This window comes from Eupeodes corollae, chromosome 1, assembly GCF_945859685.1.
Source record: "Eupeodes corollae chromosome 1, idEupCoro1.1, whole genome shotgun sequence".
Taxonomy (NCBI): Eukaryota; Metazoa; Arthropoda; class Insecta; order Diptera; family Syrphidae; genus Eupeodes; species Eupeodes corollae.
This window is the reverse complement of record NC_079147.1, coordinates 158,753,950-158,778,012: the sequence shown is the minus strand read 5'-3', so window position 1 is coordinate 158,778,012 and position 24,063 is coordinate 158,753,950. Positions and strand designations below refer to the sequence as shown.

Genomic DNA, 24,063 nt, shown 5'->3' with positions numbered 1-24,063 from the left:
TTAAATAAAATTTCCTCATGTGAAAGGGCAAATGTTATGCTCTATGTTTTAAAATCAAACAAGCCTTCTATTTGCTTTTTTTACTGCGCCATCTCTGCTCTCAAGCCTTCAACGCTGTTGCGTGCTGCACTGCTACCAACCATCCAAAACACACACAATAAAAATAAAAAGGCAAATAGAAAAAATGCCCGCCATTTGAAAATTTTCCATATTCAAAGGAAAGCAACAAAAGAAAAAGTGAAGAAAAACCCGTCGTCGCCGTTAAACGTTGAATTAGAGAAACACCACGGCAGCATACCAAAACGTGCATGCGAGTTTTTATAGCAAGAAGCAAGACCAACTTCAGTTTCACTACAAGCAATAGCTAACAAATTGTTCGAAAAAGTATCTCATCATCGTTGCAAATCAGAAATCTATTCAGATTCAGCCTCAGCGACACCAGAATCAAAAGCAAATAGTGAAATCTATAAAAATCTTTGGTGTTTGCCAGCGACAGTGTGTGAGCGCGAAAAAAAGATAGAAATAATAAAACAGAAACGATTCGTATTCGTACTTCGTCTCTAAAACGAGAGTTTGTCAAGTGATTTTGATTTTTGTAATTGAAATTTCGAAAAAGAACACAAATTTGCAGGTACTTGTATTTGCAGCGCGCAATTTCATATCTAATTGAATAACAATCTGCACTCGAAACGAAATATCCAAACAAAGTTGTGTGAAAATGTCGGACACTGGAAGCAGCAATTGTGATAATAAACCACAACAAGAAGACGTAAACCTTGAGGAGTCACAAGCACAAGCCGAGGCTGCGGCGGTACCAGAAGCTGAAGTTGAAAATAAACCAGTTACACCCGTAAGCATTTTAAATAAAAATAGTTAAATTTTATTCGCATCTCGTATCGGTATTATTGAAACTTTGGTTTGGACCGAAAATGCATTTTTTTACTTTTAATTTTCACCATTGCGCCGTTTTATTTTTGTCGGTTTTTTTTTACCGTCATCTATGTTCCAATGGGAAGAAAAAAGATAAAGCGAAGCAATTGAATGAAAATATTAAAAAAATAAAAACGTTGCGTGTGTTGCTGCGAGGGTTTATGCAATGGAAGCGCCATAAATATATAAAAAAAATATGATAGTGAGTGGTGGCAGGCAGAAGAGCGAGCGGCAGAGGTGGAATCGATGTAGTCGCGCAGAATATGCATGAAAATGTCGTTTCCTCGTTTGCCGCTTGTAACCTATCGTGCATTGATGCCGGGTGATGGTGACGGTGACGATGGCGGGAGCGTGAGCGTGAGCGGGAGCAATCAAGAGAAGGGGCATAGGCAAAGGCGAAGGCAAACCAAAGCAAAAGCAGCACACAAGGCACCACAAACAAGCACAAGCCATATTTCGATTCGATTTTGAGAAATAACACTCGTTTCTTGTCGGCTGTTGTTTCTGTTTCTGTTTGTCGTGTTTACTTTCGAGTGCTTGCTGCTAGCTGCTATTGCTATTGCTACGATCTACGAATGTTCGTAGAATCAGAAAAATGACGTTGGGCTAGAGTTCGAATGATTCTTGCAGTCTTAGCCGCTGCGTCGCTGCCTACCGCGCCAAGGTTTCTTATCATGGGTGATCGTGTCGTGTTCGTTGGGATGACGGGAGTCGTCATCTGAGAGAGCTAAAGGGGGTGTGTTATTAAGTCTATAAGGTACCCTGCTCTTGATATAACACCTTTCTTATGTTAAATTAAGAAAGAAATCACATAATTATGTACTTAGCATAATTTTTTTCGGTGATTACAAATTGATTCCATAATTTACGTGGAATCGGAAGCCGAGTAGGTATCGGTTTTTTCTCATTTTTTGAATGTTGAAATGGTTTGCTATCTCACTCACCCAACTTTTAAATAACGTGTTAGTCAGACTTTTTCAATTGTTTTTTTTTTTTGTTTAATTTTTAGGTTAGAATTTGTGTTATTTGTTTGTGTAGGTTTTTGTAATAATAGGTATGTTTGATTATAACAATGAGATAGAGATAGATTTATATTTGACGTCATGGAGATGACAGTTAAAAAATAAAACGTTTAAAAGTTTGTTTTTATATAGATACGGTATCAATGGAGACTTCTGACTCGCTTGTAGGTGCATACATATGAACGTATGTTTGTAGGCAAATTAATAAAATGCTTAATTCTTTTTTGGGAGAATAACGGTTGAAAAGATTTTAGACTTTTTAGATAAATTCCTTTTTTAAGGTAGGTACAGTTTATTCATATTTGGTTCTCCACCTAATTTACAGACTGCCCGCAACATGCAATGGAGACTCTGCATATTATGTTTTGTTTTGGCGTCTGCAATTTCTGTCGCTTACATACAATTTTATTTTGTTCCTTTTTTTTCTGTTACTTGTTAAGCTGGTTGATAAATTAGCTTTCTTGTAGGAAATGATATCGTTTTTCGTGTTGTTGCTCTTCGAAGCCCTCAAGCTGTTTTACCTCCTGCAGGGCGCTTGGCATTATGTCCTCTACCAGAAGTTTGTTTTTATTTTTTTAAACAAATAACAATACAATGTAAAAAGTAAAAAAACGAATATAAAATTTGTTAAAATTTCGTCAATAAAAAAAGGTTTGAACTTTTGAAATTAAATTTTAGGGGGAAGGGATTTTTGAACCAAGCCGGAATAAGAGCACTTAACTAGCATAAAATGAGCCCTAAATTACGCCATCAATAGGTTTTAAAAATTGTGTTTGGTCTCCAAAAATTTCAACTTTGAGACTCAATTTATGGGGTAAGGGGCGGATATACTAATTTAGAGTTTCGCTAACTTAGTAGCCCTAAATTCCTTTATCATCAGTTTTTTGAAAATATGAACCTAAAGGTGTGGTATTAACAGGTTGAGGTCAAGCTGGGAACACCACAAGTTTGAGGGAGATAGGATTCTTGAACCAAGTCGGGATAAGAGCACTAAATTAGCACAAAAAGAGCCCTAAAACTTCTCATCATTAGATTTTTAAAATTGTGTTTGGTTGAGAAAGTCTCCAAAAGTTTTCGCTTTACGACTTAAGTTTAAGGATATTCGGGCTTAAAAAACAATTTGGAGTTAACGAACTAAGGAGCCCAAAAATAATACTTTATGACCCCATCATTGGTTTTTAAAAATTTCGTTTGGTTTAGAAAGTCTCCAAACATTTCAACTTTGTGACTCAATTTATGGGGTGGCGGGTTGGAGATACTAATTTGGAGTTTCTTCAAATAAGGAGCCCAAAAACAGCCCTAAATTCCCTCATCATCAGTTTTTTGAAATTAAAAACCTTATGGTGTGGTGTTTCCAGCTTGATATCAAGCTGAGAAGTTTGAGGGGGAAGGGATTTTTGAACCAAACCGGAATAAAAGCACTTAACTAGTATAAAATGAACCTTAAATAAGAGAGTATCCAAAATTTCAACTTTACGACGTTATTAAGGGGATAAGGACTTATGATACCAAATTGGGTTTCACTAACTTAGGAGCCCAAAAAGAACCCTAAATTCGCTCATCAGTTTTGACGTCTAGCTGGGAACACAGTTTGAGGGGAAAGGATTTTTTAACCATGTCGGGATTAGAGCACTAAATTGGCACAAAAAGAGCCCTAAATCACCTCATCATTAGATTTTTAAAATTGTGTGGTTGAGAAAGTCTCCAAAAGTTTTAGCTTTACTATTTAATTTTGGGGATATGGGCCTGAAAAAACAATTTGGAGTTCGGCGAACTAAGGAGCCCAAAAATAGCACTTAATGACCCCATTATTTTTTTAAAATGTTGTTTAGTTTAGAAAGTCTCCAAAAATTTCAACTCTGTGACTCAATTTAGGGGTTGGGGGGTTGGAGATACTAATTTGGAGTTTCTTTAGCTTATGAGCCCAAAAACAGCCCTAAATTCCCTCAACAGTTTTTTGAAATTATGAATTTAAATGTGTGGTGTTTCCAGCTTGACGTCAAGCTGGGACAAGTTTAAGGGGAAAGGATTTTTGAAACCAAGTCGAGACTTGATGCTAATTCACTGAGATACCTCCTCCAAAACGCACTCAATTTGCTCACTAGATGGGCTGATCACTGTGGACTTAGTATTAATCCTCAAAAAAACAGACTTCGTCCTTTTTACACGGAAATACAAGATCCCAGTAATTGTACCTCCTTCAATAAAAGGTGTACCACTGATTTTTACCAATGAAGCCAAATATCTTGGTCTGATATTGGACAACAAATTAAGTTGGAAACCTAACATTCAGGAAAGAGTTAAAAAAGCTACAGTGGCTCTTTTCCTTTGCAAGAAAGCCAAATGAAGCAAATGGGGTTTTCAACCCTATTGGCTATACACATCGGTCATCCAACCAATACTTATGTCACACACTACGACACACTGCTTAAGCGGGGCATTGAGAACCACACCCTCAGCAGCGTTAGACACTCTCCTCCATCTGACACCCCTCGACATTTTCAGCAAATAAGTGGCAGCGAGTACAGCTAAAAGACTCAACGCCTCATCTCAATGGACCAACAACAATGTAGGGCACTCCACCATTTTGACCCTCTTTGGTTCTATACCAAAGTACATAGACTACACTATTCCTAAACCCCTATTTGGAAAAAACTTCCAGGTATCCATTCCATCCAGAGGGAAGCCAAAAACCTCCTGGATAACAAAAGTATTCATTTTTATACAGATGGATCCAAGACAAATTAGGAAGTTGGTTGCTTAATCTAAGCATCTCATTCCGCCTCCCTAATCATTGTAACGTCTTCCAAGCGGAAATTTTAGCGATCAAAGAGGTTCTCTCCTGGCTAAGAGAAAACGAGATATCAACTTCTGATATCCGCAAATCTCTTGACGGTGTCTTAACCAAAACTCAAACGGCCCTCGATTGTCGATCGGCTCTTATGAAGATGGCGCAGCAACTTACCATTCAAATTTTTGGGTGCCGGGCCACAGAGACATCAAGGGAAATTATAGAGCCGATGAACTCGCTAAAAATGGAACCGTCATACCTATTTCACCTGAAAGGGAGAAGATAGGGATACCGATAGCTTCATATAAAGTTTTGCTAAAAGAAACAGCTTTTGCGATAGCAAATTCTAGGTGGCATAATTTACCAACAAGGGCAGCCACAAAACTCATATGGCCTTCACTGGACCTAAAGCACTCTAAAGACTTGTTATCTCAAAGCAGACTTCATATAAGCTCCCTGATAAGTGTCCTTACGGGACACTGTCTTATAGGCAGACACGCAATACGACTTGGTGTAGCCTCAAATGACTTCTGCAGGAGCTGTATGGACGAAGAAGAAGAAGAAACCTCCTCTGCACTTGCCCTGCTCTTTCACTAAGAAGAAAACTTCATCTTGGAGACTACTCTTTTGACAATCCCAGTGAACTAGCTAAAAAGGATATCAAATATCTTCTTCGCTTTATAAAAAGCTCAAAATGGTTCGACTAGATTCATGTGGTATTACATTGGGCCTTTTCTGTTGGCCTTAGTGTGTGGATTCTGAATCCGCAGCCACTTTAACCTAACCTAACTAGATCACTAAACTTGGAACAAAAGAGCCCTAATTTTCTGCATCATTAGAATTTCGAAATGCGATTGTGGTATTTCCAGCTTTACGGACCTCCCTCACCCATGCTGCCTAAATATTTGCACAATTACGTTGACATAAATATGGGAAGGCTCATAAAACATAAGGGACTTCCTTTGCAAAAATGCATTCTTTGAACATTAATTTTGAAAAGGAAACTAGTTAGCTTTACCAAGTGTCATAAACTTCAAACTCTGAGCTTTACTATGCTAACTTCTACTCTTAGTTGATAGGGCAAAAACTACCAAAAATATAATTGTCTACAAAACACTCCTCAGGAATGCTTGAATTACATCTCGACTTGTATTTTGTATTTTACAGACATATTACTTATTCCTCTTCCATTTTGACATAAAACATCAAATAGAATTGTCGAATGAAAATTTATGATTAGCTGTCATTTTGACACAAGTAGATTTGACTTGATAGTTGTTAAGATTTTTCTTGACAAACTTTCCGGTCAAATATAGTTGCTCTAATTGGAAGGCAAATTTTTGGCAGCTGGCCAATCAGATGTTATAAACTTGCCTTACTTGTAATTTTAAGTCCCTTATGACTTAAATCTATATCTATAGGTTTTGGCTTTGATTGTGAAGAACTATTTGGAAGACGGCCATTAAAAGGATAACCGAATTGAGTTTTCCCACGGGTGTTTTTTTTAAAGGTATGTGTTCTTTATTCTGGCAATACTTTTTTCGGAGCTGGTATTTTTGACAGCTGTTTGCATTTCATATTAAATAGACTAACTCCTAAACACATTATGCAAAACTATGGTTTGATTTGCGTAACTCAACGAAACATTCTTATTGAAGGAAACCTTAGATCTCGCATCGTGGTCCTGTGGCGTTTCCTCACATAGGCCACACTTTTGGCAAAAAGTTCTCAAAAATTGCGTCTTGGATGGAATTTGTTTTGAGCTATCCGAGGCTTCCGATTAATTTTTAAAACATATTGATAAACCTTTACTTTTACAATAAAGTTAAATTTCTTGCTATAACTTTGTACGGTGCTATAATACCCGTGGCATGATGGTAAGTGCGTAGAACTGTTATGCAAGAGGTCTTGGGTTCAATCCCTGGTTGTGCCATCTAAAGTTTTATCTCGGGTACTGCCTCTTGCGAGGAATTGACAAATCCTTCAAGAGTAATTCTTGTCATAAGTGCTTTCATAAATAAGCCGTTCGGATTCGGATTAAAACTGTAGGCCCCCTCCAACCCTGACTACAGTACTTGCACACAGGAATGGTTATGAGTTGTAAGTCACTAGGCCCTATTTCTCAACGGACTGTTGCGCCATCTAATTTATTATTTAAAATCAATGACAAAATTGTTACCGCTTAGTCAAAATTGACAAACAAAGAATTGAAGAAAGCCTATGGGAAAGCCTTTAATGCTTAAATTTAAAGAACAATATTATTAAAGAACGATCAGGCCGTTCATAGATTTCCAAAAACATAATATGAGATCCTATTAAAAATTAACAAATAAATAAATTAATTAATTTTTGTATTGTTATTCTAAAGGTAAAACGAACTCCATCTAAACGGTTGTCAGCTGTTGAACGTGCTCAACGTGAAAGTGAAGAGCTTGTTAAAACACTTGGCGGTAGTTTGGATATTGAGGGAGGGCGTAAGACACGTTCTAGTACAAGAGGTACACCATCAAGATCAAATGTAGTTCATACTCCACCACCAACAAAAAGATCACGAGCCACAACAGGAACACCAAAACGTGGTCGAGGCAGGAAACTAGAAACTGCAATCGAAGATAATTTAAAAGTAAGATACAATCTAAATGTTTAAGTTTTGTTATATGTTTATCAAGTTTTTATATAATATATATTTTAGACAAGCCCTGAAAAAGTTGCATCAGAGCCAGAATCCAATCACGATGAAAGTGAAAGTCCTGCTGTGGTGGATGCCATTGCAAAAACACAGGACAAAATCGAGGACGATGATAAGCCAGAGACAACTGAAAATCCATCAGAAGTTGCGGAAGAAAAACCATCCCCAGCGAATGAACTTGATAAACCTGAAGCAATGGAAGTTGATGGCGTTAGCAAAGAAACAGCAATAGAATCAGATAAAATTGATGAAAATGCCCAAAATGAAAGCGAATCATCTATAAAACCAAATGACGAGGATTTAGAGAAATCTGCTGAAAAGGTTGTTACAGAGGAAATCCTTGAGAGTTCTTCAAAAGTTTCTGAGGATGTAGTTGGTCCACCGTCAACAACAACAACTACAACAACAGATGCCGAACAGAACGCTCCTTTAGGTAATGAAAATGTTGAAACTGCACATGAAAACAATGCGAAAGCAAACGACATAGAGAAGGTTAATTCAAACGCGCTTCCGGCTGAAGTGTCTCTATCAACACCAGCACCAACCCTAACAGCAACTCCAACTGCAACACCAACACCAACTCCAGCTACACAAGTGTCAGTAGCGGGAAATGAACATAAAGCTGAAAGCAATGATTTGTGTAAGTTTATTTTATAGTTAAAAACTCATGAGTTACATAAAAGAATTTTTAATTAATATTCACAAACATACGATTACAAATACAAAAGATTAAAATACAATGAACGCCATTTGTTGTATCTGTTTTAAGGTTTTTCTCTATTCCACTATACCAAGTTACGATAGGTGAGCACTGCCCAAACGATCCACAGTATGATTTTTGGATTCGGTCCTCAGTTAATATTCTGTTGCATGAGTAGAATGACATCGGATCATTTTTGTACCTCTCGACCCACTTTAATTTGAGTGGGAATCCATGTACGCTAAGTATTACATAGTCTGGGTTCTTCCTCCATTGTGCAAAGATCTGTTTCAAGGGGTTTAATCATTAGGCCACAATCTAGGCGCAGATCTTAGCTAGGTGATGGTGCAGCTGTTCGCTAAGAGCGGTTAGGCATTTCTCTTTAGACTACGTAATTGGCGTAAGCGACTTCCATACTTTAATCTAATATACGAGTTTTTGTAATAAAATCCACATTGACCTAACGGTTATAAGAACATAGTCCCATTTGAGGATACTTAGGAAGGACTTGTTACCGTGTTAGTAAATTAGATCGGGAATCTTGCGCGAAGGGATTCTTTCCTGAGTATTTGAAGTGACCCAATTCGTATGGGTTCTTCCACTTGGATTTTCTCGACTATTGTTAGTGCTTTCTATTTCGTCGCCTTAAAATGTCTTTGTTTTGACTTAGAGAGTTCCAATTGCTGTCTAATCTAGATCGCTTGACAAAATTCAAAATTTGTCTTCCTTTTCTGTTTTTTGTTGAGATCAATTGTACACCAAAATGGTATTTGAAGGAGGACCTTTACTGCATCGTGGCTCATATATGAGCCATACCGTATTTTTGTCGATAATTTCTAGTTTTCAACAAATTCTGTTGTTTTGTGCATACAGTGTGAAATTAGTAACATAAACGCTCTAAATTTTATTGATAAACGCCATCTTTGAACGCCCAGAGGCGGGATGGATTTTTGGAAAAAGGTGATAACGAAACCGCATTCACAGGTGATACGATACGCCAATACAATTCTTCAAGTACCTGTTTACAGACTCAAACAGATACTCCTGTGATAAACGACCCGAAAAAATCGTTCTTGGATCGATCAAACAAGGTAGAGACTCTTTACTGTTCATAGGGAAGATATGGCAGTAGATGAATAAATTAGACCAACCGAAAGCAGATCATCTATGCGGCAATACAACCCAAACAAACGACACAAATGGGGATATCAAAATTTCAGCTACGACTTTGAACTTTATACTTGAGCCCGAGGACATGTAAAGTTGTACAACGATTTGCCAAAAATTAGTTCATCCAGTGACGTTGTTGTTCGACTAAAAAAACAAATTGGGTGACGTAACAGTCCGTTGAGAACTAGGGCCTAGTGACTTACAACTCTCAACCATTCCTGTGTGCGAGTAATGTTGTGAGGAATGGAGCGGACCTACAGCTTATATGCCGAATCCGAACGGCTAATTTGAGAAAGCACTTTTTCATGACAAGAGTTACTCTTGGAGAGTAACGGAGTACCCGTGAAAAGACTTAGATGGCATAGGCAGGGATCGAACCCAAGACCTCTGGCATGACAGTCCAACGCACTAACCATCATGCCATGGATACTACTTGTTGTTCGACTGCCGAGAACTGTTCCCGACGGATTCAACTACAAATTATTCATTGACATCTGGTACACGTCCTTACCTCTATTGACTAGTCAGGCAAAGAAAGCGATTTTACAGCTAGGACCCATAAAAGCAAATCGGATTCCGGGTTTTAAAGTTCCTTCCGAAAAGGAATTGAAAAAAAGGAAGAGGTGGAACTATGTAAAAACTGGCGACAATTGATAACCTGGATATTTCTGTGGTAGCATGGTTTGACAACTGAATTGCGAACCTTGCTTCGACACATGTCGGCAGCAAACCGTCTTCTGAAGTCCAACGCTTCAACAAAAAAGAAAAGAGCTACTAAACTGTATCATGTTCAAAGGCAGTCATGACATATAATCGGCATATGGGTGGAATTGATCTTTTGCTCTTCTTGGATACTATAGAATAAAAATTAGATCAACAAAATTTTACCACAGAATATTCTTCCATATGATTGACAAGACAGCCGTGAATGCGTGTTTATTGTACAGACGAACGTTTGATAGTTCTGAGGCGTGGCTTCACTAAAAGATTTCAAGTGCGCGGTGGCCGCTCTTATGTCATGGAGAATAATCTACAATTGAAGAAATTGAAAGGACCTGTTGCCATAATGCCATCGCAGGACGTTCGATTAAATCACCTTAATATTTTGACCACAAGACAGCGGTGTAAGGTGCAAATTAAATCTTTGGTTGAATGAGAAAAGAAACTGTTACACGATATTCCATACTACATATTTTTTTGAATAAATAGTTGGTTTCATTTGTTGAACATTTTTTTTGTTACTTTTCTATCACATATATTTTTTCATGAAGAAAAAACTTTCATGCAGTAAGAGGTTAAAGCTTTTCTAAAAATTTCTGTAAGTTGTGTTCTGGTCAAGTATAGTACTTTCTATTTCCCTATTTAGTACATCAGATGTTGCTTAAAAGTTTGCTTAGGTTATTAGTACTCGAAATTAAGAATTCAATAAGCATGTGGTGGAAGAATGAGCGTTCTTCCAACAGTCTTCTTTGTCGATAACAGAGGAGCTTGAATATCTGGGGTGGAATCGAGTAAGGTGACAGTTGATTGTCACTGTTTTGATAGTCAATTTTAATCATCAACTTTTCTTTGTTCTGTGTAAAGTGATCGCTAAAAATGTACTATTAGCTCGCAGCATTTGCACAAGTTTAGGAAACTTGGTACAAATTGCAACAGGAATAGATGTCATTTCGATCAGCTGTTGGGTTTATTGTGTTGCAAAAATGTAAGTATACCTAAAACCACAATTTATAATAGTTATAAACTTATAAAAGTGTTTGTTATATTTTTCAAAAAAAAATATTCTTTTCTTTAATCCAACGGCTGAAATTTAATGCAAAGTGGGCATAAAACCCATGGTTTGACGACGAATGCCAGCAAGCGCACGCAGCCAAACAATAGGCATACAAAACGGCGCTGCACAGGAGGACAGAGCTGCTTAGAAGAGGAGAGAGGAACACCGGCTTATTACATAGAAAAAAAGAGAGCATGAGAAGCGCGCGATCGAGGAGATAGAGGGATGTCACAACAGGAATGAGGTTCGTATATTTTACCAAAAGGTTAAAAAACCTCCCAAGGGTACAAGCCACGAACCAGAGACTGTAAAGACGATCAGGGGAACATCGTAGTGGAACCGCAGTTGAGAATATGAAAAGACCACTTCTCCAAATTGTATAACGGCGATGACGGACCGAACGACGACGCATATCAACAATTCCGCCTACCCGACCTTGACAAACTGAAGATAGCTATATCTAAACTGAAGTCAAACAAAGCTGCTGGAGCTGACGGCATCGCTGCCGAACTATTCAAAGAAGCAGGCGATGACTTGGTAGGGAGCATGCACCAATTCATCTACAAAATATGGTCGGAAGAAAGCATGCCCGATGAGTGGAATCTCAGCATAGTGTGCCCGATAAAGAGGCATCAGTTTCCTTAACATTAAATATAAGATCTTCTCTGCCGTATTATGCGAACGTTTGAAGCCGTTCGTCAACAACCTGATAGGTCCTTATCAGTGTGGTTTCAGACCAGGAAAGTCCACTATCGATCAAATATTCACAATACGGCAGATCTTGGAAAAAACTCTACAGCTCTACAGAGCAATGTCTAGTTTTGGCATCCCTGTCAAACTTATCCGTTTGTGCAAAATGACGATGGAGAATGCACGCTGCTCTATCAAGGTCGGAAAAGATCATATCGATGAATTTGATGTCAAAAAAGGTTTTAGACAAGACAAGGCGATGCGCTGTCATGCGACTTCATCTGGAAAGAATTCTGCAAAACTCAACCGTCAACACTAGAGGCACAATCTTCCAAAGGTCCATCCAATTAACTCGGATACGCAGATGATATTGACATAATTGGAAGATCAAAGCGTGATTTCAGTGGAGGGTTTTTAGCATTGTGACGCAGGTGGGTGAAGACCTCCGAGCTGGCTGGAGACGCATGTTGGTTGAGGCCCACGTCCGCCCCGGACTTGTAGCGCCGCCTTAAGTAAGTAAGAGCATAGAACCGACTGCATTTTCTTAATAACTGCAGCGCTTATTTCAACTACAGTATTTTGGCCCGACTAAAAGAGAATCTCGTACCTATCTTCTTTATCACCAACAAATCATAGTAGAAAAGTGATAGTCAATTTGATAATCACCTTATGTTTGATGATAAACAATCAACTATCGCTTTACGCGATTTTACCCCTGATTACAGTAATGTCGATGACCTTCTTTGATCTCCTTTTTTAAAGCACCTTTAACAAACAAAATTGGTGTGTTCCCTCTGCTTGATATTTAGGTCTCCTAAACGAATAAAGATATTGCTTTAATTTTTTTTTATCTTGAAGGACATTTCCAAGGCTATACAAATTGTAACTTTCAAAAAAAAAAAATGTTTACAGGGTGTTTCAGAAATTTGTGTTAAAATAAGAAGTTTTAACAAAGGTGATAAACATAGCGGTATTTTAATATGCAATCAATTTTTTAAGTAATCTAAGTGAATTGAAACAATATAGAAAAAAGAAAAATGACCAATTCGAATGAATAAGTGGGAAAATGTATTTTTTTTTTTAATTTTAAGGATTTTTTTTATTTTCCAGTATTCAAGAATGCATAACGTATTTTTGTGATGTATCAAAAGTAAAACAGTGTAAAAAGAAATAAAAACCAAACAAATTAATATATAAACACTAAATTTCTTGAAAACTTCATCTAAGTCAGGGGAAATGTGTAATAAACTCATCATTTATGGAGAGTATCGTTCTTTCAGATCTTTGCAAGCATGTTAAATAGGTCCTCATTCTGCCGAATCCTTGAAACTTTAGATGTATTCTGATATCGATATTTCTTGTAGTCTTTATTTTTGAATTCGTGGGCTTCTTCTGATAGTTCTCCAAGTTGAAGTGTTTGATATTCAATGATATTTTGACTATGAACCAATATTTTGTGTAGAGTAGGTGTGAGTAGTTTTCCAGGATACTTTTGTTTTAAAAGCTTTTAAGCCTAGTACATACTTCCTCGTGAAGTGAACGTTCGCCAGTGGAGAAAGTGAACTTTTGACATTGCTCACTGGTACACACTTGTGAGTACACGTTGTGAACATTTGACGTTTCAAAAACACTCTAATGAAGATATAAGTCCAAATGTCAAAGCTTCACCAACAGTTCCCGTACATTTTGCACGTGAATTGCCCGTGAACGAAAACTCTCCACTTTGTTCTCCACTCAGCTTCACGAGCAAGTTCACGGGTGAACCAAAAACTGAAATTTGTATGGGTTCACGAGATGGTTCACAAGTATGTACTAGGCTTTAGTATCAATATTACTTTGAGCCTCATTATAACCTCTCCATTGACTCCAGTTATTCAAGCGATTTTCAAATTCTGCTTTGGTTTATCCACGTCAAGGCGAAGCTCATCGCGAAAACGCATTTACATCTCTTGTTTTCTTCTTTTTTCCGCCTCCTTGGTCCCAACCGATTCATCAGTACCTTCTCCTTCTTGTCGAAGAGTATACGCAAGCTTCAAAATAAATTCTATGCATCTGATTCTAGCAGTGGAGAGACTCCATATTCGTAATTATGTTCGTCCTCAATTGATTCATCTATATTGAAGTTCTTTTGTAGACTTTGTTTCCGTTAATTCGTTTAATACTCTGATTCACAGTTATAGTTGTTTTTTTCATTAAGTTTATATATTGTGGGTTGAATATCTGCTATTTGACTTTTAATATTATTGACTGTGGTATTTATGATGTCACTAGTCTCTTTAACATACTGAAACATAATGGGCCGACGGAAATTAACTGATGATGGGCGAGGGTTCCTTCAATGTTCCCCATTTGTACTATTGAGTCGAAGTGGGACAACTGATGCCATGAATATGTGTGCGTCTTTTTCACCATCTGTTGTATTTATTTTTTGCTTGTAGGCACTTTGTCCAGATAATCCATCGCAGCCCCATTTACTCTGTAACGTTAGACTTCTTGGAAGTGCCATTATTTGATCCTCCGTTTTGCTTTCTATAAGCCGCATTGCTGTATGATCCATCATATATTGAAGTTTCACTCTAGCTAACATTTCCGTGACTTCGCAGTTTTCGGGAACTGCTTCTTTTTTCGCAACCGTAATCATATTGTAGGATGGCAAGACATCTATGTTGTGATGTCTTAACGAAGTTCTCAGGATTTTTTCTTTTGTGAGTCCTAAATCCATAAACGATGCCTGGTCCATAGAGTATTCCCTCCTCTTCTTTTTGAATCTCTTTCAAAGCAGATTGTTCAGCTCTTGAATCAATTCTGGCTTGTTTAACGGCATCATTTACACGCCGCTCAGAACGTGAGATTCGATTTTCTTCACTTTTCTTAACATAAGTATGGGCTTCGCGGCCTATAGAGCATCCCATAACCGACAGTACTTTAAAATTACCTTCAAAACCTTCATTAAAGATTTTCTGAATAACTTAATCAGTAAGTTTACCTGGGGCCTCATTATGAGATCGCGGCGGATCGTTTTCAATTCGACCTTTCCAAATTCGACTCGCGACGTATTTCCTTATTAACCAATTCGCGGCGAAGCAAAAATAGTTATTCCTATATTCCAGTGATTTGACACTTTTGGTTTGACTTTTTCTTCCTATATTCCAGTGGTTTGACACTTTTGGTTTGACAGCTTTCCACAAATTTTGTTTTGTTTTGATTGAATTTGTGAAATTTTCCGTGATTTATTCAAAATTTTATATTTTATTGTGGATTGTGGATAAATTCTAAGAAAATTAAAATAAAGCTAACTCACATTTTTTTATAATTAAAATGAAGAAAGAAAACACGAAATCGAACATTGAATAATAATGAACACTTTTTCGCCTGTGAATCCGCCAAAAAAAAGCTGTCGCATTTCAACTCGCAAACAAACATGACATTTTAAAGTCACCTGAAGGTTAATTGGTCGAATTCAAAACAAAGAAGGCGAAAGCGAAAGCAATAATTAAAAAATGGCAAACTCGCTAGCAAAACGATTCGCCCATGGTCTTTTTCCACCGTTTCCTTTATTTGTTTTATCTTTTTAACAGCCCGATGTCGTATGAACAATCCTTTTACTACCGTATTTTAGACATATTAAACTAGCAATTTATGAAAAAAAAAATATTTTTTGAACCCATCACATGGATGACTCTCTTAAAAGATTATTTCCTAACCTATCATATATTCAAAAAGACATGACGAGATTGAGTCTGTTCTTACGTGCATGAATGTCTGGTTTATAAAAACAGATCCCATGATGTGCAATGGTAATCTATATATCTCCAAGTTAACTGGTGTCCAATAAGCTTAAATGACGACAAAGATCAAAAGAAAAGGTGAAATTCTTTGTGCAGTGAAAAAAGTTCATTTCCAAAATTTATAAAATCATGAATTACTTGTGATACCAGAATTGATCCAAATCTAAGGGTTTTACCATATTTTAATAAAATACTTAAGTTATTTTTCACTGTCAGTCAATGGATAATATATTTTCACTTCACACTTCTATTTTCCATTCTCAGGTGAACCAAAACTTGCATCACCGCCAATAACAGCCAACAATGATGGAGCGACGCCGCAATATTGTAATTAAAATCATTTTATAACTAATTTTTCGTTTATGTATTTTTTTTTTAAATATACATGCAGTGACTTCTTTTTTATATAAATGCGTACATAATATAAGATAACAATTATATTATTTTCAAAAATAAAGAGACAAAATTTTTAATACAAATAAGCATAATTAAAAATAAGCAATATCTGGTGAACAAAAATCAAAAAGGTATGAAATGTTTTTAAAATAGTTCTTTTTGATTGGTAATTAAGTTTAGTAATGAAATAACTTGTAAAATATAAACAAACAAAAAATCAGACCGCAACACCACCACCTTCGATTTTCTTTTTCTCTGTCATTCAATATAAACTTAATGTTTGCAATTAGAATCTGGATTAATCACATAAAACCTGCATTTTCTTTTTTTTGTTTAAAGCTAAAAACTAATATTGTAACTAAAAATAAAAAAACAAAACCAATATAAAATACAAAACAAACAAACAAACAAAGCAACAATCTTACCAATAACATTTTTGTTTTAAATTCTTAGAAAAAGCTACTATTGTAGTTCATAAGTTGTAAACAATACGGAAAAACATATCTCTCCTGTGAGAACGATGAATAAATAAAAAAAAGTTATAATAAAATCCGATGCTATTTTTGGCTTTAAAAAAGTTATTAACAAGCTTAATTGTGACTTGGTTGATGCAACATACTGTTAGAAGAAATTAAATCAATAAATCAACACACGTTACTTCGTTTCGGGAATAATTATCAACAAAAATATTCAATTTATTTTTCTTCCGCAAATGCTTTTTTTTTAGAACAGTTACACTTTTCCTTAAACATAAACAAAAACAATGATTTATTTAGAGAAACAAAAAGAAATCAAAAATACAAAAATTGTTACTTAAAGAAAATCCTCTAACCCCGCCCATTTTCATTAAACAATAGATTTAATAAAAACAATTACAGTTAATATAGTGGATTCTTTTAATTATTGAATTGAAAGACGACACAAAAAGAAAGCACAAATATATTTCATAGAACAACTTTCAAAATTTAAATCAAATTCATATATTGTAATCAAATAAAAACTTGTTAAAAGAATGATGAAATAAAATCAATAAATAAAACAAAAATACAAAAAAGAAGAATATTTTTTTTTCTCAAATTCTTTTCTGTGTTACTGTTATTCTCAATAGAAACAAAAATCGCATCAAATGAATCAAAATATATTGTATCAATCACAAATTCTTATCGAGGGTGCAATTTATTATTTTTATTCGTTCAAAATCGTAAGTATAAAGTTCATAAAATATAAGAACAACACCAATTTAGGTACAATCAATATTTGATACTAAATTAAATTCTAATGTATATTAAACTTAAATTAAAAAGTTGTTAGCTGTGCAAAAACAGAAAAACGAAGAAATTAAACATCACAAAATTTAGTACAACTTCTTTATTATTGTTAAAAAATAAAGCAAATTAAAAAAATATAAAACCATATATTATAATAAATAGTATATTATATAAATATATATAATTATATTTTTGCATCACCACATGTAATGGAGAAAACATTAAAGCAGCGCCATATTTTTTTTCATTGTAATGAAATCATTTTTTTTGTTGTATATAAAAATATATATACTATTTATATGAATACATAAATAAAATTAAAAATGAAACTGAAAAATAATTCTTTAATAACCAGAACAGGATGGACAAAAAGATTGTTAATTAAAGAATCTGTCTTAGGACAAAAAATGGGATTAATGAGGAGAATTTTCTTCATGTTTTAAGGTATAGAATGCACCAATGATAACCTAATTCACGAAATCTGTTTTGTGTCATTTTATCGACTCTTACAGCCCTATTATGGTTATCAAATATCAACAAGATATTTGATAATTATCAACAAAATTTATGAATCTCTACAGATTCATAATAGTGAATAGCTTTATATTGATACCCATCAAATATTCTATCAGCTACAAAATCTTCGTTGATAAATCGCGACCTTAGAACAGTAGGGTTCTAACTGTCACTTTTGAGAAAACAGACATTGAATTTTTGTTTGCCTATAACTTTTATATTTTTGTTTGGATCTACGCGAGTTTTTGAAAACACAATTTTATTACTAAGCAATGTTGATCTGAATTTAAAACTTTACAACATAATTCATAATTTAGTAATAAAACGTAGTTGAAAAAATAGATAGAACCTTGTTACTCAATGCTAAGGCATTTGAGCATAGAACAATAAGGTTCTAATTACCTGAACTTTGCGTCATAATACAAAATTTAATTGATCAGATAGAACCCTGTTAGATAAAAGAAATACAAATTTTTGTTAAACGAAGTTTTTATTTTTTATAAAATAAAAAATACAAATTTATTAAAGAATACATAGTTAGTAGTTGTTGTTATTGCATTTCATTATTTTAAAAAAGGGGATATTTAAAATTTTAATTTATAAAAAGTGGAAAAAGTTTTAGTTTTGTTCACCTCCATCATCTTAAATAAAGTTTTAAATATTAAATTAAAAGAACATTTGTATACTTTTTTATACATACCCAGCTTAAGGCCGCGTTTCCATTTGCAAGAAAACTTCTGCAATAAATGTCCGATAGTCTGTCCGACAGTGAATTGCAAGTGGAAACTACCAAGCAATTTCTATCGCGACACTACTTTCATAACTTCTTGCGAGTATTTGCAAGTGCAATTAATTGCTAGTTTAAACACATTTTTATCGAGTCGCTACAGTTCTTGCAGCTTATCGAAACAGTTTCGTATATCTCGCGCAAGTAGCTGGTTGACGTCTTTGCTTTACACATACAAAATGAGTAAAATAAAAGGTCGTGAATGGCCTCGCGAAGAATTTATGCGTTTAATTGAAGTTTACGAGTGTAATCCCTTTTTATGGAATAACCGGGACGAAAATTACAAGGACCGAATTAAAAAAAATTCTGTTCTTAATAAGATCGCGGAAGAGTTTCATACGAATAAGAATGAAGTGTCTCGGAAACTTCACAACTTAAGGAGCCAGTGGCAAAATGAAAACAAAAAAATAAAAATAAAGAAAAGTGGAAGTGGAAGTGGCCAGGATGATCAGCGGTCATCCGAGTAAAATTGAAGTATTGCTGAACATCTTCTATATTCAATTCATTTAATAAATTATAGAAGGCACCAGCTTCCCGTCTTTTTAAAATCCAATCTCGAACCCAAGTTGATCTTTTTTTTCTTTTTTAATAATAAAATTATCATCGCAGCTGCTAATCTTTGACGTTTTCTCGCCATGACTTCACAATTTTAAGTAAACAACCAGATTTCTTGCGACATTAATTGCTCTCCTGGTGTAAATACATCTGCAATAAATTGCGACAGTATGTTGCGCGAGCTTCTTGAAAGACATTTATTGCAGAAGAAATTGCAAGAATTCACATGACAATGTAAACGCGACTGCAAGAAACTTCTGCAAGACTTCCGCGAGTTTACTTGCAAGTGGAAACGCGGCCTAAGAATGGTCTTGTAATAAGCTTTATCAGACGAACTCATGTATTTGAACATCGACAAAAGATGTTTCTCCTTTTCTTTCGAGATACCGCCTCTTTCTGGAACACATTCGATATTATCTATGGGCAAGGAAGTTGGTGTTCCTATATGTGCAGTTCTTATTGTTTTTTTTCTTCGGGTTTTCGCTAAAGTCTCCTTTCGTATTGAAACACAAATCATATTTTCGTCATCATCGAGGTAACTCAATGAAAACCCGACTTCATTTTCTACTTGGGTTATTTTTAAAATTTTAAGTTTCGTGAACGGTACGTTTTTATATTCAAAACAGGTTTTTGAAACTCTTGCGAAATCCTTAAAATCAGTAGATTTCATTTGCATTATCACCAATGGGTTCCTTCTGTTCACAGTTTTAAGGAACCGGATGAGTCCCATCGGTGAAAAATACTCATTAACAGACAAATGTTTTTCTATTTGGCTGTGAGCATTGTCAACCTCCTGCAATCCTGAATGACCTGGTAAGGAGTACTTCATGGTTATCTTTTCGATATCAGGGTGAGTTTTTATAAAATTTTGGACAGCGAATGTCATAATTGAATTTTTGTTCTGTGGCACGCAAGAGTCGGACCATGTTATCAAATTTGTAATGACATTTTCTTCGAATACCCTTTCCAATATTTTTGAGAAGGCTGAGGCAATGTCATTTCCACTTCGCCCACCGGTATATTCGGTCCAAATAGCGCAGTAAACTTTTTTTGTTGTGGATAAATGAGCTGTTAAGTTGTAAACGTTTAGTTTTGAACAATAAAACATAGGACCAATTTCAGCTCTTGGGCATGATAAAACATTTTCCAACTCAAAAGTTAAAATGGGAATTCCTGATTCTTTGTCATAAGCTTTTTTTTCTCTCATCATCTTTTTTAAATTTAAATGCATCTCATGTTTCTTTGTAATTTTTTCACTTAACGCATCTTCTTTTCTTGCTGCATTATAGGCCTCACATTGGCCACATTTATCCGACTTGGGATGGTGAAAATCAAGGTTAAAGTTAGTATTGAAAACATGCCTGTAAAAACTTTCTTTTACAGGATCAAGAACAGAATCATTGTATAAGTTATACATTTTGGTTATATTTAAGTTTGGATCTAAATATAGTTTATTTGTTTTGGCTCTACAATAGTGTGACTCTATTGTTGGAAAAGATCGTATATGCTCTTTTATTTCTTCTACCCTATTTTCGCTAATTCTTTTTACAGACTTAGATCCTCGTTTGTCTTTTTTGGCCATACCAGATATTACATTTTTGTTTTCGTGCGCATTGTAGACAGATTTTTGAGAAATACAAAATGTTCCAAGCCAAAACGATTTACAGACCTGGATCTTGTTTCCAAGTACCTCCAAAAAATACTCAAAAGTGAAATTTCGTCGAGAAGGAGACGTTTTTTTTGTTTTTCGAAATGTTTCCATTTTAGTTGTAGATTTTAAAATACAGTTAATTTTACCATCACGATCTAACAAATAAAAAGATTCAAAAATTTGTTGACGTTCTGATGTTGTCAATTTCTCGGCACAGTGGAACTTGCACTTAGTTAAACAATTCTTTGTCGTTTTGAGTTCTTTTTTTGGTACCGTTTTTCCCCGCGAACTTATGTATGCCTCACCAGCCTGATGTTTTCTTTTTAAGATATTCTTTTTCCAATTTTGTTCATTGCTTTTACGCTTACGAGTCTTTTGTTTAACAAGCGCACTTACCATTTCATTAGCTTCAACTTCAACGTTTTCGTTTAAATCTTCGGCTTGCGTTGAAGAATTATTTTCATCGTGCACATCCGCAACGGACGTACAGCTGTTCTCCCTGACTAAGTTTTCTTCTACTCCTGGAGGAACAATTACAAAATCCTGGATGACAAGTGGAACATTTTCTAACTTTATTATTTCTCCTTCCAAAACAAACTGCGAATGCGAAGTCATCTGAATAAAGTTATTGAAGAAGAGGACATTTTAAAAAAATATTTAAAACAGTAGACTTATTGATTTACTATTTATTTTTAAAATAGAAATACCTACCTTTACTTAGTAAAATGTATAAATATTTGGATCACAAATTTGGAAAATCACACAGCACAAACTTATAAAACCGAATTGTATAAAGATTTAATTTACAATGCATTTCTGATAAAATTCAAATTTATCACAAAATTCATAGCCTACTTAGTTTTAAGTACGGGAAACGTTTAAATATTTTAAAGCAACAAACTTCAATCTGCATCTTGTTGTGTAACAAAGTTCTATCTGCATTTTTTAAAAAAATTTTAAGTAAACTAGGTTCTATTTACCACTTAGAACTTTGTGGACTTAGTTTTTTTATAAATTGAGGTACTTAAAACTTTGTTTCCTTAATTTTTATTGACTATATAGGAAACTAAAAGAGATAGACAAATATGGATGAAAGGAATCGAAAGAGCATACTCGATTTACTACGACCGCATGTATAACTCAATTTTGAAAAAAATGTCAGTTAGAACCCTGTTGTTCTAAGGTCGCGAAATGTATCAAATATTCGTAAATGGTAAAGAATTGTAATTTAAATACGATTTATAAAAGTTTTTTTTTTGTAGTTTTTATTGAATATACAAATTGAAGAACGAAATGCCTTCACTAGAATTGTTGTTTGAAGGCAATTGTACTGAGGAACGAAGGTTTATCGTGCAAGCTAAAATAAACAGTATTAATAGATGCTTCAAACCCACTGGACAAATTATAAATTCATGAATAAAAATACGCAAATTAAACTTGCCTTTTGTAACTCAGGATTCTCCTCGATTAGTTCCAACAAGCCTTCCTATTTGTTTTCTGTTGCTACCTATTCTACTCCTAAATAAACAAAATATTATTGAAAAAAGAGAAATTTATTTAATGAAAACTACTTACATTATTCCGCCGAAATTATTTATAGACCAAAACACAAGAACTCAACACAAATGACAAAGAAAGAAAGAGATGTTCCACGTTGTAATGATATATCTGATGGCAATGTTATATCTTGAACATCTACTTCTGATTCTTCAAGATGTTGAAATACTTCAGTTTCAAGAGCACGTATTCCAAAAGTATTCCCTGAAGGATTCACAGCCTTTTGAAGGCTGAGTAGATCGTTCACTGCGTGCTCCAAAGGAGATAGAGAAAGCTGCCCATAAGGTCCTCCACCAGTTGCAACTACATCCTTCTTGTTGTCTGCGATTTTCTTTTTTAATTTTAGTTTGTAGTCAAGCCAAACCTACATTTATGAAAAATTTTATTAAATGCTTTTCTGATTTTTTTTGTTAACATACCTTATGCCACTCTTTTCCCTCGCGTAAAGGAGGCCCTAGGGAGTTGAGATCAATGGCAAACCTATCCCAATATTCTGCTTGGTTTTTTTTGAAGATCCGAAAGATCCTATACCTTTCGCAATTTCGGGGTTTGCCTCCATAATTTCAACGAGCTTTGACAATTGGTTGGAGTTGGTTCTTTTTATGCTAGGTATACAAATAAAATTCTTTATTATTTTTGCAATTGTTAAGCATTCATTAATTTTAAGCATTCATTACCTTTTTCTATTTCCAGTGCCACTCATTTTACTTTATTTTCCAAAATTATTCTCAAAACAAAATAAAACAAACAAACAACCACCGATTTCAAATTTAACAGCAAATTTCTTCAAGTCACGAAGAATTACAGTTCGACCGATTCTGACAGATAAAAGCGAACGTTCGCTAGTGGTAATAGAGCGAGATTTCAATTCGCTATTTTTTTGACATTTTAGGCGAATGTGAACTAGGCGATTCGCAAACGGTAATACCAAATAGTCACATTTATTAAATTTTTCTTGCGACTCGCGACTCATAATAGGTCCCTAAACTTGCCTTTTACAACCTCAGGATTCTCCTCGATTAGTTCCAATAAGCCTTCCTTTTTGTTTTCTGTTGCTAACTATTCTACTCCTAAATAAACAAAATATTATTGAAAAAAGAGACATTTATTTAATGAAAACAACTTACATTATTCCGCCGAAAATATTTATAGACCAAAACACAAGAACTCAACACAAATGACAAACATCCAACACCAAGCAAAACCTATTCACAATCGTATATTGATTAGTAGTGTCCGACCGAAGGTCGATTTTCAGCCGAAGCCGAATTATTAGGCTGAAAGAAAATCTTCGGCCGAAGCCGAAGCCTAAGGTTAAAAAAAGTCAAGAATTTTCCTTTCCAATTGGATACAAATATTATTTTTATTGAAATTTATTGCTTACAAAACATAAGACAAATGAAATAAAAATAACTAATTAGTAATTATAAAGAAAAAAGAAATAAATAATTCATTTTTAGTAATATTAATTCAATACATTAATAATTAAAATCAAAGAGTCTAATGTTGTATGCTAAGAACAAAAGTTTTTCAACAGTTTTACCACTCAAATTTGATCTTCTGTCCGCATATATCTGTCCGGCAGCACTGAACAGTTGTTCACTAGGAACGCTAGTGGGTGGCGCAGACAAAAATTGTATAGCTACGGTCCTTAGATAATTGTATGGGCTAGACGCCCAATATGCATATATGTACATCAGTGTTTCGTAAGAGTAAAGGTTCTTTCAAAAAAGACAACAGCTGTCCCTCAAACGGAGGAGGTTCATTTAAGCAAGTTCC

At 34.9% G+C, this 24,063-nt stretch overlaps 2 protein-coding genes across 2 annotated transcripts in view; both read left to right on the top strand.

Annotated features, from left to right (window-relative positions):
- LOC129953686 (nucleolar protein 16) overlaps positions 1–6,755 on the top strand; it is a 77,376-nt gene extending 70,621 nt beyond the window's left edge. Inside the window, exon 4 of the mRNA XM_056067017.1 lies at positions 6,746–6,755. The gene's annotated coding sequence lies outside the window, so the exon portion shown is untranslated. The remainder of the gene's footprint in view (positions 1–6,745) is intronic.
- Positions 47–17,010, top strand: LOC129953679 (anti-sigma-I factor RsgI5). Its single transcript, XM_056067009.1, has 4 exons — positions 47–850; positions 7,112–7,366; positions 7,436–8,072; positions 15,819–17,010. Exons 1-4 carry the CDS (start codon positions 719–721, stop codon positions 15,887–15,889), a joined length of 1,095 nt encoding a protein of 364 aa, XP_055922984.1. The 5' UTR covers positions 47–718; the 3' UTR covers positions 15,890–17,010.
- Positions 17,011–24,063: the final 7,053 nt, after the last annotated feature.

Coding starts and splice junctions, on each gene's coding strand:
- LOC129953679 (XM_056067009.1), top strand. CDS start 719: ATGTCGGACACTGGAAGCAGCAATTGTGATAATAAACCACAACAAGAA. Junction 851..7,111: donor AAAATAAACCAGTTACACCC/GTAAGCATTTTA, acceptor GTTATTCTAAAG/GTAAAACGAACTCCATCTAA. Junction 8,073..15,818: donor AGCTGAAAGCAATGATTTGT/GTAAGTTTATTT, acceptor TTCCATTCTCAG/GTGAACCAAAACTTGCATCA.